At 38.2% G+C, this 18,436-nt stretch overlaps 1 protein-coding gene across 11 annotated transcripts in view; it reads left to right on the top strand.

Annotated features, from left to right (window-relative positions):
- FAM13C (family with sequence similarity 13 member C) overlaps positions 1–18,436 on the top strand; it is a 121,351-nt gene that overhangs the window by 91,358 nt on the left and 11,557 nt on the right. For 9 of the 11 annotated variants that reach the window (XM_048946307.1, XM_048946305.1, XM_048946303.1 and 6 more), the window contains 7 exons: positions 3,749–3,812; positions 10,154–10,304; positions 10,668–10,733; positions 14,684–14,894; positions 15,590–15,728; positions 17,135–17,216; positions 18,132–18,343. In XM_048946307.1, the coding sequence (XP_048802264.1) occupies positions 3,749–3,812; positions 10,154–10,304; positions 10,668–10,733; positions 14,684–14,894; positions 15,590–15,728; positions 17,135–17,216; positions 18,132–18,343 (925 nt within the window). The remainder of the gene's footprint in view (positions 1–3,748; positions 3,813–10,153; positions 10,305–10,667; positions 10,734–14,683; positions 14,895–15,589; positions 15,729–17,134; positions 17,217–18,131; positions 18,344–18,436) is intronic. The other 2 variants (XM_048946311.1, XM_048946308.1) reach the window with 1 other exon arrangement.

Genomic DNA, 18,436 nt, shown 5'->3' with positions numbered 1-18,436 from the left:
ATCTAAATACCTCTGAATTGTACAGGATTTGTCTTGAAATCTGTTCTAGTCAGGCAAAAATAGGATAATTTTAATTTGTCTCAATGTGGATAAAAAACCACAGAGATACAAATAAAATCTCTGGGGTACAACCAGGGCTTCCCAACGTTTTCTTGCTCCCTTCTACATGGGAGAGCAAACTCTAGCAGTAGTATCAAAGTTCTCAAGGCAAGTAGCTTCTGAGAGCGCAGTTCAGTGGGGACTCACGTAACTTCCATGTTTTTTGCTGAACAGCTACAGCTTTGGGATGTGTGGGAAGGAGCAGGGAAGGTGCAGAAGTGCTGATATCCCTGTGCCATAGGACAGAGCCACATGGGTGAGGCAGAGCTGGAGAGGCTGCATTCCCATGCAGATAACCAGGCAAGCCAGGAGAGAACCTGGCCAGATCCCTCTGATCTGGCAAAAATTCATCATGACCAGTATGTTTCTGTGTATATTTCTGTACCTGCAAATTAAGATTAGATGATGAAACACTGCTATGCAGGGAAATGACAGATCTCTTCCTATGTTCCTAAAAGCAATTTCTTCAGGAGCCTTGATATTAAAATATTGGTGTTCAAAGTTCCGATTACAGTTCTTATATCATGGAATGGAAAATTCCTGAGTAAGCTCTTCAGCTGTCATATGCCCCTTCCTCCCCCCCTGAGACAAAAGAAAAGAAGAAAAAAAAAAAAGAAAAATAAAGAAAAAGAGAGTGGATGCAGAGGGGCAAAAATGTCAACACATCACTGTATCCTAAGTAAGGACTATGCTTTGTGAGCAAGAAAGGCTCTCATAATGTAAGAAAAGTAGTTGTGGCAGTCAGCCAAAGCCAGCTTTTTCCAAAGTGCTGTAGCTTGAGAGAGAGACTGCTCTACTGAATCTCTGTGTATCTGCTTGCTCCAGCATTCAGAGACAGCCCATAGAGCAGCATAGGATGTGTCCAAACACTTTTAGGCCCTTAAAGGTGTTGTTTCTTACATTGTGAATATGCACTCTGTTAATGCAAAAGCCTCTTGTAGTTCTGCTTTGCTTTTTAAAGATTCATAGGCAAACTTCTTATGCATTTACTTGCAGCCATGTAGTAAGGTGGTGACTATGTTAGAATTTCATAGTGCTTTTTGCTGTTTGTTGGGAGTCTCAGAAAAGATGTTTCTATTTCCCTGATTCTGAGATGTGTTGGTTGGTTGTGGGGTAACCTGTTGATAGGTTGAATCAATCACTCTTATGTGGTAGGGAGACTACCTTTTCTGAGCTGTTCACCTGGCAGGTCATCCTCATAGTGGGCAGGGTAAAACTGATGGCAAGACTGAAGGTGGGGAAAGAGTGTTGGCCCAGGATAGACCAGAAGTGATTCTGGAAAAGATCCATTCCATAGCATAGGATGTGGTTTGATTTCAAGGAATTATCACTGGTAATATCACTAATGTGATACTTGGCCCAAGACACCATGTGCATGTGGCACTGTAGTGCATAAATAAATAGGTCTCCTGAGAACAGTGGTAGTAAAACTCAGGGTTAGACTGATTTAAATGACTGGATTCCTGTACCTGATCTGAGAGAACTGGGAGGAGCGTAAAGGGTGGAGATTTGCAGATTAGAGAATATAATGCTCCTTCCTGCTTTTAATCTGGGAAATGAAAATGAAATTTGCTTGGCTTATGTTTAAATATTTTTCCTAGTTTTTAAATCTATGTAGTTTTATTTGAATTTTATGTGAGTTTAGAAGTGATATCTGTATCATGCATAATTCAGCAATTCACTTGTTCTGGTCTGTTTTTCAAACAGCTCATTGCTCATGCAAATTCATCTGCCCTTGAAGTCTGTTAGGAGCTCTGGTATGATAATTAACTTTTTAAATATTTTAATGTCCACAAGCTTCAAATGTACACGTTATTGGATTCAATCTTTGCATCTGTGCAATAGCAGAATTCTGCCAAAGCCGGAGTTGCCAGACTCCATGAAGAGTGTGAGATAGGGCTTTCTCTATTTCAGTAAGGATGGTATCGCATATATATGAATAGCAGCTGTAGAGAGAAATGTATTTTCATTATTTTACGCAATGTCAGTAATATGGAATATGAATCACCTACAGTTATTCATGTTGAGGTTTAAAACAATTTTAGTGTTCTCAGCACAGATGGGAAATTAGGACTTTGTTACTGCTGCTTTTGAAGTTAATGGATATTTTGTGATTGGTTTTTTTTTTTTTTTTAATGAGCGTAGGATCCAACCCTTAGTTATTAAATCGTAAGCCCTTGTTGCCTGACAACACTCAGATAAACTGCATTTGCCTAGTGGGGCATTTGGTCTTAGTGAAAACAAAAAAAAGGCACACCCCAGAACTCTGTAGAGTAGGACCAGCTCAGCATACTTACTGCTAGTGTAAATCATTTTCAGACAAAAATGGTTATTTGCTTCAGAGATTTCAGAAAATGTCTGGCATCTCCAAAATCCCACGAATGCAAAACTGAAAACATCTCCCTCTAGTATTTCAGTGAAACAGAATAGGAAAACGCAATGCGTCTGCACCCCTAAAAGTAGGTGAGAACATCAGCCTGAATGAGAGAGGGGGGAGCTGTGCAGTTTTTAGTCTCTGAAGTGCAAGATTCATGAGTGACATAGCTGTGAGCATAGCATTAAGCAGAATATCCTACAGTGCCTGTAAGAACTGCTTCTTTTGTTAAGGAAGTTATGTATTACTCTGAAAAGAGTCATTCAAATGGGTACCAGAAGAGCACAAAGCTGACGTGTCCTTTTATTCTTTGCCTTGTGTCTAGCACTAGTTCAATGTAATAAATCACTTTTTAAGTATATTTTTTGTAGCCTTGCAGGTTGTTCCTTACATGTTACTAAACCAAACTGTAAATAACATTTCACTCTTTCCAAATAAATTAGTTTAGATCTCTCCATGCTTCTTCATAGTGTTTTAAAACTCTTCTGCTGTCTCATATTTTCATTTCTGCTGTGTAAAAGCTAGAGCTGATGGGCACCAACCTTTTAGGCTATGGCTGCATCTGCCTGGATGTGGCACAGTCCTCATGCTAGCAGCAGTCAGTGGGAAGAGGTTTTCCCCTTGCTGGTCCAGGACCTTCCTTTTCTATTTCCACATGGAGAAGCAGTGGAGAAGCTGAGGGAAAAGCAAAGCTATGGATGCCACTGGGGGCTGCTAAATGACATTTAGTACAAAACATGGAAATCTCTCTTGCTCAAAGGATTTCCATCTACTTGTGAGAGTCCCACAGCTCTGTGTGAAATTTGCAAAAGATAATTTTAAGCAGAAAGCTGAAGGTTGAGAGCCTGAAATGCCATCAAGTTTAAATATGGAAAGGCTTATTCCTTATGGCTCTGATAGAGGAAAATCCTTGTTCTTAAAGCATGTGAGACAAATAGTGCTTAGTTTTAAACATTTGAACTCTTTTTGGCTTTGACTGTCATGGCACCAAGAACCGCTGGTGCTGCTGATGGACTCTGTGTAACACAGTGAACTTACACTCTAACAACATAGTTTCCAGGTTCTCATTCACAGTTTAAATATAGGTTTTGCAGAATTCTGTAAAACCACTGGTATTTTTTTTGCATGAGGTATAAAATATAGAAGTTTCATAGAAATGTTATTTTTCCAATATCTTATAACTTGTAATTTATGTACAAATGTGATGAAGAGTCTAGAACATTTGTTACATAAACAAGAAATCTACTGATGGAAAAGTCTTGTTTTGTTTTGTAGAATTGATCAAAACACATGTGTTTCACAAAATGAAGCAACCGAGCAACTATGCAGCTCAAGTGAGGTAAGTGTGACCAGAAATGGAAATATGATGTTAAAATTTTGAATCAAATGAGTTTTTTCTCAGCACCTGGGATATACAATCACTTGAGAATTCTAGATTATCTTTTTAATGAATCATTTCAGCCATGTTCTTGAGGACAGGTCCAAAATGAGATGTGAGACTGCTGTAATGGTTTAAAAGTCAGACTTTTACACTAAGTAAACTGCGCTACATCTTATTTGTGACCAGAAAAGAATTAAACATTCAATATTAACTAAGCGAAATGCCAAAATCTTGCAAGAAGATTTGATTTTTTTTCCTCATATTGCAGCTTAAATCAATTGTTTCCTTTAAAAATAAGGATGTCTCAAAGGTTGCTACATCCTACATAAGTAAACCATGAACAGCACAATGTACTCTGAAGAGTGCTTTTGTCAGAGAGTAGGAGGGAAGGGTTGGAGTGAAGAGAGGAAGCATGGAAAGCCAAATAACACCTGTGATGCTTGAAACAAGAGCTGTTTTCACAGTGATTATGACAGGAGCACTCCATGAGCAGAACACAAAGAAGCTGTTTCTGAGACCAAGTCAAACAGTAGATAAGCCTGGGATAGGCTGTCACAGTCAAGGCAGCATAGTGGAGGCCAAAAGCAAGTTGTGCAGTTACTCAAAGTAGGGAACATTATAAAGCATTTTCACAAGCCAGGGTATCTGTATACTAGCAGATGTAAGCTTAATTCTGCAAAAGCAGTGAATATGCTGGGATGTAAACAAGGATCAGATGATATTTTAAAGTGTAGCCTAAGAAGACAACATAAGCAGATGGGAGCAGATGTGCTGGGGAAGAACTGGGTGTAAAAGGAAGTCTATTCCTGTCAAAGCATTGAATACCAGCTTTGTTTCTGTAATGTGCCTGAATTTCATTAGGAGAAAACTGCCCTGTGTCCTTTAAAGGAATTCAGATAAAAAATGCTATAATTATTTCCTCTGCATTCATGTCATTGCTGTGCAGCTCACTGTTGAAAATCCCACTAATAACTAGGAAGGCCCTTTCTGTGACAAGCATAAGGGAGAATTCTCAGCCCTGGTCTAGTTAAGGTGCTGGGAGAAATCACTGTTATCGTTTCTTCTGAGAAGTTCCACTGCAAATATCACCAGAGTTTCCGCAGCTAGAATCATAGAAAATCCAAGTTGGGACCCACAGAGATCATCAAGTCCACTCTTGTCTTCACACAAGATTTAAATATCAAGATTTTAAATTCGTGCAAAGCATCCCTCCAAGGTAAATATTATAATAAATAAAAAACAGTTAAAATAAACCCTAAAAATAGTAAATAAAAATATTAAAACAGATAACTAGTTCAAGAATGAGTTGCAAATCATTTGTGTGGAATGAGCCACAGCCACACTGTGGTGCTAACTTTCTTTGCAAAATCTTAGATTGTTGTATATCTCAGGTCTCCTGCAAGCCTAAATGGAGAGGCATTATTACAAAATTCCCTTCTTGGATTAGAGAAAGTGCTGTCTCTCCTCACTAGTCACCAGTGACATCATACAGACCCAGGGCATATCTTGTTCTATCTTACTGTTGCTTGTTTGTTGCCCATGAGGGAAGTTTTGAATGGAAAATGTCATTAGCCTCAAGACACAAGTATTGCCCTAGCAGATACCAAGGATTTATTTATATTTACATAAAATACGCCTATCTTGTTTTAACCTGAACCCTCAGATCAAAAGGCAAGGGAGATGCTTTTGTACGTCACTGTTCTGGTACTGCTTTTAATTTCCTCACTGTGAAGAAATTGAAAGGACTGATATTTACTCTGTTTCTTTTCTGTATGAATCACTCCAAAGGCCATTAAATACTGAAAGCTTGGCTTGTTGTACCTCTCCACCCCAGCCGATGCCATAAATCCAGTAAATCCTTCAGCAAACTGGATATAATCAAACAGCTGCCTTCCAGTCTCGAGGCAGGGGCATGCCCGGGGCAGGGTGCAACTATCCTCAGCAGTCAGAAACGTGCATGGCTGGGCAGCTGTATTTGCACAGAAAGTACCAAGCATAGGCTTTGCTTCTCCCTGAGACCTGGACAGGATCTATGTGAGTGGTAAACACATTCTCCTTCCCTTTCCTCAGTTCCTAAACATGCTATGCTTTTTCCTTTCCCAGGGATCAAAGGAAGCTGATTATAGTAACGCATTTTCAGGGGAAGAAGTGTTTCTAACAGCAATGGCTCTCAATCAAGCCATCATATCCATCTGCTCTGTGCTGTGGGCTGATCGTGCACAGCCCTTGGTGCAAAAAGGGAGATTTGTGAGGTGTCATTAGGCTCATTGCCTCCTGCTGGGCTGCAGCCACTGGAATATGCTGACCCACTGCACGTGGCTTTGATGCTGCCCAGCCTCATGCAGGGACCTCCAGCTGGGATCACAGTTACTGATAACATCAACTGAAAAAAATACATGAGCTATTTCAGAGGTCTTCCATTCCTTGTCAGAGCATTTTGGTAATAGAAAGGGAATATTTGTTCATTCACTGTCATGTTCTCCAGGTGATAAAGCAGTGCAAGTATAGATGTGAGGTACATATCTTTAGATGTAAGGAGTTATCTGACATCTATATAACTCCTTGCCCCAAGGCCTCAACTCTTGGTTTTCAAAAATCCCTTGGAAAGAGAGATGGTTGGGAGGGGTGGGTTCAGACTACAATCTGACTTGTTTGTTAAGATGGTTTCTTTACTGCAGGTTGAACTGCTGCTGTCAACAGCTGTCCTCTTGTACTCTTTTTTTTTTTTTTTCCCCCAGCAGGCAGGAGCGTGATACCTTCATGACTGCTCTCTTAAAGCAGTAGCAGGCGTTATAAGTAGGAAAGAAATGCCACACTGCACATTCTTCTGTTTTCCTTGGACTTGTTTAAAGTTATTTTATTTTTTCCATTATATTTGATTTGCAAAAATGCAGGATTTCATTTCTTCTTCTTCTAGTGAAACTGGTATAGGTCAAGTTGTCATTTACTCCAGGAGGATGATAATGATGGCTATTCTAATTGTTGCTTTTTCAAACTTACCAAGTACTGCACCTAAGAGGCAGTTGTATGTATATTTTTTCCAAATAAACATAAGGATCCATTTTAAATATTAACGCCCTCTTATTTACATTAAAATGAAATAGAATTATTATGTGGCACTAGTGTTAAGCACCAGAATAACACTGGAATGAGCATAAAATCAGAAGGATTTGAACTGAGTTAATTAGCTGCTCTAATATGCAATAACAGATTACTTCAGTGATACTGGTCTTTCATGGGAGAATTTACCAAAAGTTATGATAGTACCTTCCATGAACTAACACTTCCCTCTTTCTTTGTATGTTGTAGCTGCTCATATTTGCTTCTAGTGTGGTCTGTAACACTTCTAAAACAGTCAGGAGCAGAAATGGCCAAGCTGGGCTCCAAAGGCAGGCTCTGGAACATGAGAAGTCTCTAAATAGGATGCATGTAGGCTGGTTTATCCTGCAGACTGGGTGCGTTGCTGAATGTGTGCTGTGCAGGACTTTTACTTTCCTCCTTTCTCACCTGAGTTCTGCCAGCAGTTGTCCTGACCCCTGCAAGCTCGAGGATGGGTTCATGACCTGCTGCCCCCTCGCAGAATAGCCTCTTGTCCTGTGTGGGCTGCAGGTGTAGATGTGGGGACACATTGCTCTGGTTACAGGGGAAGAGGGCCCAGGATGGTGGAATCTACCCGGCAGCTCTGGCTGTGCTTGTGCTTTGGGCAGCTCCCAGAGAGGCAGGGCATGCAGCAGGGGTGTCCCTGCCATTTTAGTAGGACACTCTTGTTGCCTGTGAGCCTGCGACATGAGGTAGCTTTCTGCTTGGCCTCTGCTTAAAACTGTCTCTTTGTGTGTGTTCCCACAAATGTTTAGTGGCTTTTCCTGTATGGTGTGCTGTGTCAATACCATAGTGCTCAGCTGTGTTTTAAGAGTGAGATGAGGTTGATGGCATACTCCAGATTCATCATTGCCCTGGTAACATCAAAATGGTATAAGTTAGTTACTCATTTTCTTCCTACATCAAATCTCTGTCAAGAGCACATTCAAGAAATCACAGAAGGTATTTCTATTATTATTACATGATTATTATTATTAATATTATTTTTAGTATTTGGCAGTGGCTGGAAATTTGCTGTCCACCCACTTTCCACAACTGGGCGAAAAATATCTCAGAAAGTAACAGAATGCAAACTAGCCAATGAATTACAGTGCTGAAATTGTTGAAATTGGAACTGTTCAACAAGTACGGCATAATAAGAAACAAATGAATATATTTTCTTGATCTGGGATTTTTTTATTCAAATTCAAAAGTCCATGAAGGTTAGAATTTTTTGTCAGTGGTTCATCTATGTTCTTCTTACCAGGAGACTTAGAGGCTGCTTTGAAAACTCTAGAAGGGTGCTTGCCATACACAGTCATTGCAATAAGATCTGTGGTGGGATCAGGACAAGGGGGAATGGTTTCAAACCAAAGGAAGAGAGATTTAGATTAGATGTGAGGGGGAAGTTTTTTACTTTGAGTGGTGAGGTGAAGGAGCAGGCTGCCCAGAGAGGTTGTGGATGCTCCACCCCTGGAGGTGTTCAAGGCTGGGTTGGATGGGGCCTGGGCAATCTGATCTAGTATGTGATCTAGTGGCTGGCAACCCTGCCTGGGGCAGGGGGTTGGAAGTTGATAATCGTTGAGGTCCATTCTAACTCAAACCATTCTATGATCAGAGTCCTCCCTGGCCTGTAAATCAAATAGTAACTATTAAACACTGTCCATGTTTTGTGATTCCACAACCACAGTATTTAGCTGAGGTGAAAGGTGGTAGAAAATGAGAATCATAGAATCATAGAATAACAATGTTGGAAACGACATATAAAATCTAGTCCAACCATCTTCTCATTACCATTCTACCACAAGCACTAAACCATGTCTCGCAGCTCCTCATCCAGACACCTCATGAACACTGCCAGGGACGGTGACTCCACGACTTCTCTGGGCAGGCCATTCCAGTGCCTGACCACGCTCTGAGAGAAAGTTTTTCTTCATGTCTAAAATGAGGCCATGTCTACTGTCAAGGAACAAAAAACCAGGGCTGAAAGTCTTTCCCGCTGTTCCCTGTCAAGTTCACTTGCTTTTTTTTTTTTTTTTTTTTAAGCCAAAAATACTGCCACCCTTGAACTTACAAAAGTGCTCTATCAAAATTAGATAGTAATGTGCAGATGTATTAAGCTACTCTAACAAATAAATTCATTATTTCATTAAATGAATCAATACATTACTTTCAGATCTTTGACACAGTAGGGAAAGTACCTTTTTAGGATATAAACTCAAGGGATTTCTTTGTATTGTAACTCAGATTTCTTCCAGAAAATGCTCTTTGTAAATATGTTCTCGTGAGCGATTTAACATTTTATGTATATTCTGAATGCATCAGCTGTATGATTATTAAAACATCTGCATGTGTTTTTGTTTTATGCTGCAAGTTCTATTTCCCTTGAGAATGAGAAGCTGAATACATTTGGTATCAGTAGTGACTCACTTCATCCAGCTGAATGGTGATTAGAGCTTTTACAGCATTTGCATCATAGCAAGATGCTTGTGTCAGACTGTACAGCTGAGTATTGCATGCAGCATTGAAGATTAAAATGAGAAATGGACCAAACATGACAGTGTAGCTGGGAATGATGTTATAGGTAACTAGCTTTGTCCCCATTGATTCGTCTGCAGTAAGTGACAATGATCTGTTAATTTTGCCTTTGCAACAGATAGGAAATGATCTGGTTGCCTTGCAGAAGCAGCAGCCACCTACATAAAAGCGATGTTTACATAAGGAAGTATCTCTAAAAAAGCCAGTTAAATATCTCTTCCAAGAATCCCATGAGGCAGCGTGTTCTCAGTAACTCTTTGTTCACTGCTGTGTACTGCACAATAGGCTGAAGAGGGAGACTTTTTTTTCATGAATGGTAAATGGGGAGGGACATAATGTCATCAGATCGTGATGTCAGCCCAATGAATGAAATACTTACTTAGTGTACTGCTTCAGGACCAAGAAAAAACGGACATCATCTCAGTTTGGCTTCCTAGAATAAATCGTCTTTTGCTGACGATGTCATCTTTCCCACGTGTCATGAATAATCCATTTAAATTGGGACTTAAATAACCAGAAGTGAAGAAACTCGTGGAACAGTGCATGTTTGTTCTTTTGTACATCCTCAGAGCTGCTAGTGGAACACCCCTTTGCAGGCACTCCTAATGGGCTCAGTGAGTTGAAGAGCTATCGCTGTATTTTGTTGCTCTCCATCTAGCCAAATGTTCTGCTTTTGCCTGCAGAATTCTTTGTTGAAGCTACAAGCCCTCGAAACGGATCTGTGCTCTGCGTTTCTGCCAACCCAGGAGGAAACTCCCCAGCTGCCAGCACCCAAGGATCCAGCCCCTTCATCAGTCCAAACCAGTGTGCAAGCTGATGGGGCCAGTAGTGGAGGTAAGGGATCGTGTCATGATGTGCTCTCATTTGCAATTATAAAGCAGCCTTGTGACTCGCAGTCTGATCTCAGATTTGCAGTCCTCTGGGAAACCGTGCCGAGCTGAAGCAAAGCACCGTTTTCTGATGCAAATGCTAATGTAAAAAGGGGTGACACTTGTTAAAAGAGCAGAAATTAATGGCTATAGCCTTCTTTCCTTCTGCAAGGGAATCTGACTTTTCAAGTAGATTTTAAGAATCCTGATTCTTTTTAGTTTGTCTGTTATTTATTCAAATGAATTTATGCTTTTGTTTCCTGTGCCTGTATTGTGTGAGATCATCTGCCATATCATGTAATTCTATTTTTGTCGTTCTTTTTGTCAGACCACTATCACTTCATTTCTCCTATTATTGATTTTAGTTTAATGCATCAGCAGAGAGATAGTGAAGGTGAGTTTTACAGCATGTGCATTTAAATCATTAATGATTCTCTATTATTACTCATCTGGGCAAACTGTGGTATGCTACCTCTCTCTCTTTCCTCAGTATGGAAACCAGTCCTTGCAAATAAATAGCCCTAAGGCTCTGCACTATTTTTGTCAGTTCATAGCTTCTAGTCACAGGGTTGATAATCGTGATGCTCAGGAGAGGAATCACGGTTTGTGAAAAATAGGTCAAAGGCAATATGACTAATCCATCTCACAGACAAGTGACATGAATACACAAACACTTAAACTGTTGACCATATATGGTTCAAATTAAAGCAGATAGGTAAGTAATTGCTGTGCAGTTGACATTTTATGTCTGAATAAATGCTGGGTTCAGAATAACTTACTTCTAAAGCTGTTTGCTTAGAATTTTCAGCAAGAAATAACAGCAAGTTAAATACCTAAAAAGAGGACAAATTATAGCGTTAATATGTACTTAAGTTCAATGTTTGTATTGAAAAAAATTAGGGAAATGATAAGTAGAATCCAAATTATTATAAAGCGTATATATACACACAAGTATTGGATGATGTAGCATTCCTGCCATGCATTCTAGAGCATGCTCTGTCACTCTGGCAGTTCAAACTTGTGCTTCAGTTAAACTTCACTTATTTAAATGGATTTTAATGGACTCTCCATGCTGTGCTGTGGTTGACTGAATTTTCTTTATTGAGTTCCTATTTTTTATAGATAGGGCTTGTCTTAATTCTGTCTCTTAAGTTACTAATGAAATCTGATTCATTCAGTTTAGGTACAGGTGTCACATGAGACTATTGGCTTTTTCAGCTTGCATTTGGATGGAGGTCCAGAGATTTGCACCAGGCTAGAAATAGACTATTTAGGGGATGCACCATATTCACCATGTGTCTAGTTGTTAGCCTTTGCTTAGTGAATCAGGCAATAGAAAAAATGTACAATGTGGAAATATATTAATATAAATATGCTTGTGTGATGTGTTTTATAAAGTATATGCATATGCATTTATATGTGTGGTTAAATGAAGCCCCAGCAGTTTGTTAAAAAGGCAGGCTACTCCTGATGCAAATTTTAAGGGATCAATGGTAAGTCTTGTTGACACAAGTCAGCAGTTTCCATTTGGATATGGAAAAAATTGAATTAGAGCTGGCAAAATAAGTCCATAAAGAATTGCAAGGAGATACTAAGCAAGATTTTTTTAATGGGAAATAAAAAAAAGCAGAATGTAAGTTATACTTCTTGGATATGAGTACACATGTGACTTGAGCAGCAAGCCGCTGCATTCAAAGATGTCACAAATGTTGACACACATTGGAACATAATACATCAGTGCATTTGTTTTTGAGTGTAACAGATGATGTTGTATTATTATTTTACTTAGACTAAACACAAATATATGTATCAGACAACCTGTATTATATGATTGAAGTCCGCATTATTAAGCTTACTGCCTATCATATAAAAAAAAGTTGGCTTTAAATCCTCTGATGAGCCCTTGCCTGTGGCAAGCTGGACTGAATAGATGACACAGAGCAGATGCATGCTAAAGGGCAACATATGAGCTTGGCTAACTGTGGCTGTTTCCCAGTTTGAGTAAAAATAGAGGCTGAAATTAGGTCACACAAATGTACATACTGGGTCAGTAGTAGTGTTACTCATAAAATAAGTGTCATGTTTAGAATCTACACAGCTCTGGAATCAGGAGAATTGCCTTAAAATGTAATTAAAAGTGGAGCTGGCCATGTAAATGATTAAGTAGTCATGACTTACTGAGCACTTCCGGACTGTACACAGCAATTCAGTGCATCTGGTGTATGATAAGGTTGGGTCTAAGACTGTTCTTGTGGTCATAGAAAATGTAATAGAGAAGATTAATTGCCAGAAACTAACAGCACTTTTGTTTGCAGAACAGCTTTTATTCCAGTCTTTATCACTGTATTATGTTGTCTGTGTAAATAACTTCCTGTGGCTGGTACAATATTGTATCTATGCTTCACCCAGATGCCTTTCTGGATCTCTCTTTGGGAGGATTTAGATCTCATACTCTGTTTAGAACTTCTGGGAGTTGCTCCCATATCTTTAAGAGGTGAATTTCACTAACAGAGTAAGAAGTAATTAGAGGAAAGATACAAGGTTAGAATTAATAATCACCTACATTGTCTTACTGCAATAAAATGCTTAACATGATGATAATTGATGGTGCTGTTGAAGGAAATGAACTTATAGACACAGAAGTCACATGTAACTTTTGCATGACATACTAAACTGCGATTATGCAGTATACAGTTAGACTTTTGTTATCAGCAAAACAAAAACATTTGGATACTCTCCGATGAAATAATATTTTAGGTTATTCTATTACTTTCTGAATCAACAATTGATTTTTATGATGAGTTCCACTTAGAGCCAATGTGTCCCCAACATCCTAGTGCAGAAGTACAGATTCATAGCTCCAGAATTTATTGGGCAGAGGTGAAATAAAATGTATTACAAAGGTTCCATTAAAATCCTGAAGGAGATACCTACTCACTGTGGGAGTATCACATCCTATGTAAACGTGTGAAAGTGCAAAGAAAGTGAAGGTTAAAGAACTTTCCTAGATCTGCTAGCTTTTATGGGGAAAAATTCATGTACAGTTGTTTGGTTTTTTTTCTGTGCACTTTTAGACTTTTATTTAATAAAAGGATTCTGCAAAATACAGTAGAATGCATGTTGTATTGCAGACATGATACTGACTAGAAATGGCACGCATGCTGCCTGGAAATAGCAAATGATGTACATTCAAAAGCTGTATGTATGCATGGCTTTAGAGGATAAAATAACGTAGCTGATACCAAGTGCTATGTACTATGGAGATTAACACAGAGGAATCTGGGAAAGAACACACATTCTTTGCTTTAACACACGCTTTTTGTTTTCTGGTGGAGAATTTATGGAAATATGGGCTTTCTCCTTCAAAGTAAAATCTGCTTTCAAACACAGCCATCTGATAGTGGAAAAATATCAACTAGGCCAGATTATCTTCACTCACTGAGGGTGAGGAGCAAGATTCAGTGGTTCTGCCCATTAATAAACTAGGAATACTCAAGGGAAGATGAACACTTGGCATCCCATAAGGTAGGCTCCATAATGTGCCCATCATTTTTCATGTTACTCATGAGCACAATCAGTATGATACAGTTTAGCAGTTCCTACATTTTCAGAGCAGAATAAATTATTCTGATTTCTAGCTTAATCATTTTTAAAAAAACAAAGTTTATCTCTTGAGGCAGCTAAGGTAGTTTCCATTTACAGTCAAAGAAGTATTAACATAGTACTGTAAGTGTGACTCTTCCAAGGAGCAGTTACTGCACATTAATTTGAGTAACTACTTCGAATGTGATTGCTTGTTATTTTTATTTTCATTGTGTAGTGTTCTTTAGACTCATATGCATGTTATCTCAAAACCTAATGAAATTAGGAAACTACAAACAACATTTGAGGTTCTTAGCATCAGGAAATACGGTGTTTGTGTTCTGCCTTTCCACTGACCAAAGGACAAAATGCTACATCACAACACAAATTTTGTTCTGTATATTTATCTTCCGCTTTGGGAATGTGGCTCTCAAAAGCAAATGTTTATAAAAGTCTAATTAATGTTTCTCTTCTGGGAAACTGTCCATCTTTATATTATATTCCATAGTTATAAAGATATACATCCGCTTTCTCCTGTAGACCTTTAAAGACACTGTATGTTAAGCCAGTGAGTGCCCTCTGTGTTTTTCTTACCCTCAGTATAATGTTCAAGGTGCATGTGATACTTTGTTGAAATACTTGCTGTGTTTACTTTGAACACTTGCACTTTTAATCCTTCTATATGTACAGGTTTCTGTTTATCTAAGTAGCTGTACCTGATGAATGACCTTCAATACACAGTGTTTTGTGCTCTCTTTCTAGAGCCTTTACCAGCCCACAGAGACTGGCAGAATGACACGGACAGCAGCCCACAAGAACATCGCTCCCTAGGAGCCAGTCGATTGCTGTATCACATCACTGATGGAGACAATCCTCTTTTGTCACCACGCTGCTCTATCTTTAGCCAAAGCCAGAGATTTAATTTAGACCCAGAATCTGCCCCTTCTCCACCAAGTGCTCAACCTTTCATGATGTAAGAAAGTGTATTTAAGTGTATCTGTATTTTAAATTCAGTTTGAACAATGCATGACTCTTCTGGTCTCTCTGTTAGTCCTGTGTTACAAATAAGAAAATTTCACGTTGCAGTGTATTTTGGCATGGTTAATTTGAAATATCAGAAATGGGATCTAGCATTTTTTGCTGATAACTCAGTGTAACATTGCTTGAAGTCTTTGTTAATTATAGTTACACAGTGACAGATTTAAAATTTAGTTAAGTAGCTATTCTGTTAAGTGAACGTAAAGTAGAGAGGGTTATTGAGGTACAAAAATTGACTAGATAAGAGTGTCATAGAATATAAGAGCAATATGTGACCTCCAGAAATCAAGACATGAGTTTCAGCCAGAAACAACATCAACTGCATATAAACAATAATCAATTCTGTGGACTTGTAATTATAAAAAATTAGAAACTCTTCTTTGAAAAATATTCAGAAATTCAAAAATCAATTAGGGAAAGAAGTATATAAAACATATTACCATATTGTGTGAGTACCCTCAAGGAAAAACAATTATTTCATGCTAGCTTTATAAAACTAAACTCTCTCTAACCTGTGAAAGAACCTATGTGTAGATTCTGTTGTGCTAAGAAAGTGTTACGTGTGTTTGAAAAAAGACACACAGAGTTTTAGCCATTTTTATAGAGCCACTATGCTTTCGGCTTTTGCAGACCAAGAAGTTCTTCTAGATGTAACTGCGAAGAGTGCAAAGAACCCCAAACAGTAGCACAACTTACCAAGCATCTTCAGAGTCTCAAGAGAAAAATTAGGAAGTATGAAGAAAAGTTTGAGCAAGAAAAAAAATACCTGGTAAGAAAATCACTGAGTAGATAAAGGGAAATACTGCAAAAGGCAGGGAGGAATCCCAGCGTGTTTGGAATTATGCACTACAGTAAGATAAATTCTATTTTTGATAAAATGGGAAAATTATCTGTGAAGGAATATATTTTATCATCTTTCAGTGTATTTAGTAGTTCTGAGACTAATTTGTGATTTCTTTGTATTACCTTTATTACAAAACAGGCATCTTCTACATGTGTGAGAAGAATGAGTCACTTAAACATAGCTGATAGGCTTACAAACTGACGTGATTGAGAAGATGAAAAGCCAATTATTTACCTCATGGCTAAGTCATTTGCTTGGAAACTATCATTCTGCCTTCTTTTACAAATATTCCTTTAAACTTCCAAAACACAGAGCTCTATAGAAGCTGATGGAAAAAATAAGAGAAATATCAATTGTGATATGTTGCTGATGGGGAGACCCTGGAGACTATGCAGTGTATGCAAGATCATTGCTCATTATCAAGCTAGTTTGTTTAATGTGAATAATGCAGTATAAACACAAAACATCACAATGCTAAGGATGTGTACAGTATGAAACAGCGAAATTTGTGATGTTATGACTGTGCTAAAATTAAAAATTGAGCAAACTGTAATACTACTTTGTGGTCTCATCAGTGACCGCAAACCTGCACGTATGTCAGTGAATTGTCCTATCCTATGGTCATTAGGTACTTCTGTGAGTAAAATTTCATTAATAGTCAGCATGCTGTGGCCAGGAAAGAAATTATTTCAAAGGTTTTATTTTGCAAAACAGTTTTATAAAATAGCTGAATTTCAATGTTCCAGTGTAAATTATTTTTAATTATTAACTTAATTTGCAATTTCTAAATGTGAAGGAAGAACTGTTGTAACTCTGTTGCATAGGATTTTTTTTTCCTTCTATTAGTTAAATAGTTCAGCTGAAACATTTAAAGTGCTGTTTCCCAAAAGAATTATTGTTGTAAAGGAGGTAAGGCTTATCCCTACAAGGGTAGAGTGCTTCAGTTGACATCCTACATCCTGCAACAGGTTTCTCCTTAGGAAAGTGACAAACATCAAGCATTTTATCAGTCCTCTTGAAGTAATTGAAATTACTTATCTAGTTAGTCAAAGATTTTAATTTTTTTTTTAGGATCAGAACCAAAATACTAAGATCCTTGTAGCACTGTGCCACTGTGAGGAAAGATAAACTACAGTCAGCTTGTATTGAGATCAAGCCAAATGGTCTGTGTGACACTATATCTGGAAATATGCACGATAACTGGAAATGTGGACATCTATAGCATTGTATGAGTGTTTCTATCTATTCAGGCCTTTTTTATTTTTTTTCTGTTTGACTGTTTAATTCTCAATTCTCCATTTTTTCCTCCTTCCTTTGTGCTTTATATTCAGCCTTCACATGGTGACAAGACTTCCAATCCTGAAGTTCTAAAATGGATGAACGATTTGGCCAAAGGTCGTAAGCAGCTCAAAGGTACATAATAGTGTGTCATTTCAATTTAGTGCTGAAGCATTTGGAAGCAGCATGAGTATACCTGGAATATTTTACAAGTAGTTCTCTATTCTTGGTGTTCTGCTTGTTTTTCTCTAGTGCATGGCAGTAAGTCTCCTAATGACAATAAAGATATTAGGTGACATGACTTGCCTTGATTCCTGACAGCAAGGATCAAAGTCAATTTGATACTCATAACAAGGCAACAAGGGGAGGGGTAAAAGACATCATCCGTCCTTCATATATATCAACATTCACGTAAAAGGCAATGTCATTTGAAGTATTTTCCGAGTGTCTGTTTGCTGGTCTAATATAACTAGAATTAATGTGAAATAATAAACTACAAAAACTTTCTTAAAAGTTTCTTAGCTATTGTACTGACTGAGGTTATGCATCTCTAAAGCTTTTATTTATTTGACTGTAGAAAGAGATCTTTCCCTGATATTTGATTTGGTCCTGGGGGTCACATTTTGCCCTGACTGTCCACACACAGCTCTGCGAACATCTGTGGGTATTTCACATGCTTGCCTTCAAGGAGAATGTAACCAGGATTGATTTTTATTTTCTTAAGGCCATTCATAAATGATCTAAAAGTTCTTTTTCATTATAAATGGACTCACACTACTAATTAAATCCTATTGTTATATTTTATATCTCATTTGGATAGAGAAGATGTTACTATGGGAAAGAATTAAAAACTCATCTTTCAGTACATTTCTTCTGGAAAGTTCTCCATTAAATACTAGACCCTGCACAAGGTCTTGCACCAAAAGTTCTAATCTGCTGCACTATAATAATTGCATGTGAGAAGTCTGGATGCTTTTTTCTTATAGTATCACAGGAAATTTGTTTGCAAATATTTCTCACCTATTTACAAGCAAATAATTTACCTTTCAGAGCTGAAACTCAGAATGTCAGAAGAGCAAAACTGTACCTTTAGAGCAGGCCAAAGAAAGAACAGTAGTGAAAGTACTGGGACCCCCATAGAGACTAGGACACAGGAGGCCACAAGCATGGAACCAGCTCCTTCAGCAGAAGAAACCATGGACAGTGTATTGAGACAATTAAAGGAGAAAAGACAACACCTCAACATTCCTGAGACTATTAAGGTATTTAACAGATCTGGTTGTCTCTTACAGTACTTCATCATCTGAAGCAGATATTAGTTGCTGGATGGGTATGCATCCTGTGCTCTCAGGCAC

Source organism: Lagopus muta, chromosome 5 (assembly GCF_023343835.1).
Source record: "Lagopus muta isolate bLagMut1 chromosome 5, bLagMut1 primary, whole genome shotgun sequence".
Classification (NCBI taxonomy): Eukaryota; Metazoa; Chordata; class Aves; order Galliformes; family Phasianidae; genus Lagopus; species Lagopus muta.
Note: the sequence above shows the minus strand (reverse complement) of the source record. Positions and strands in the feature narration are given on the sequence as shown.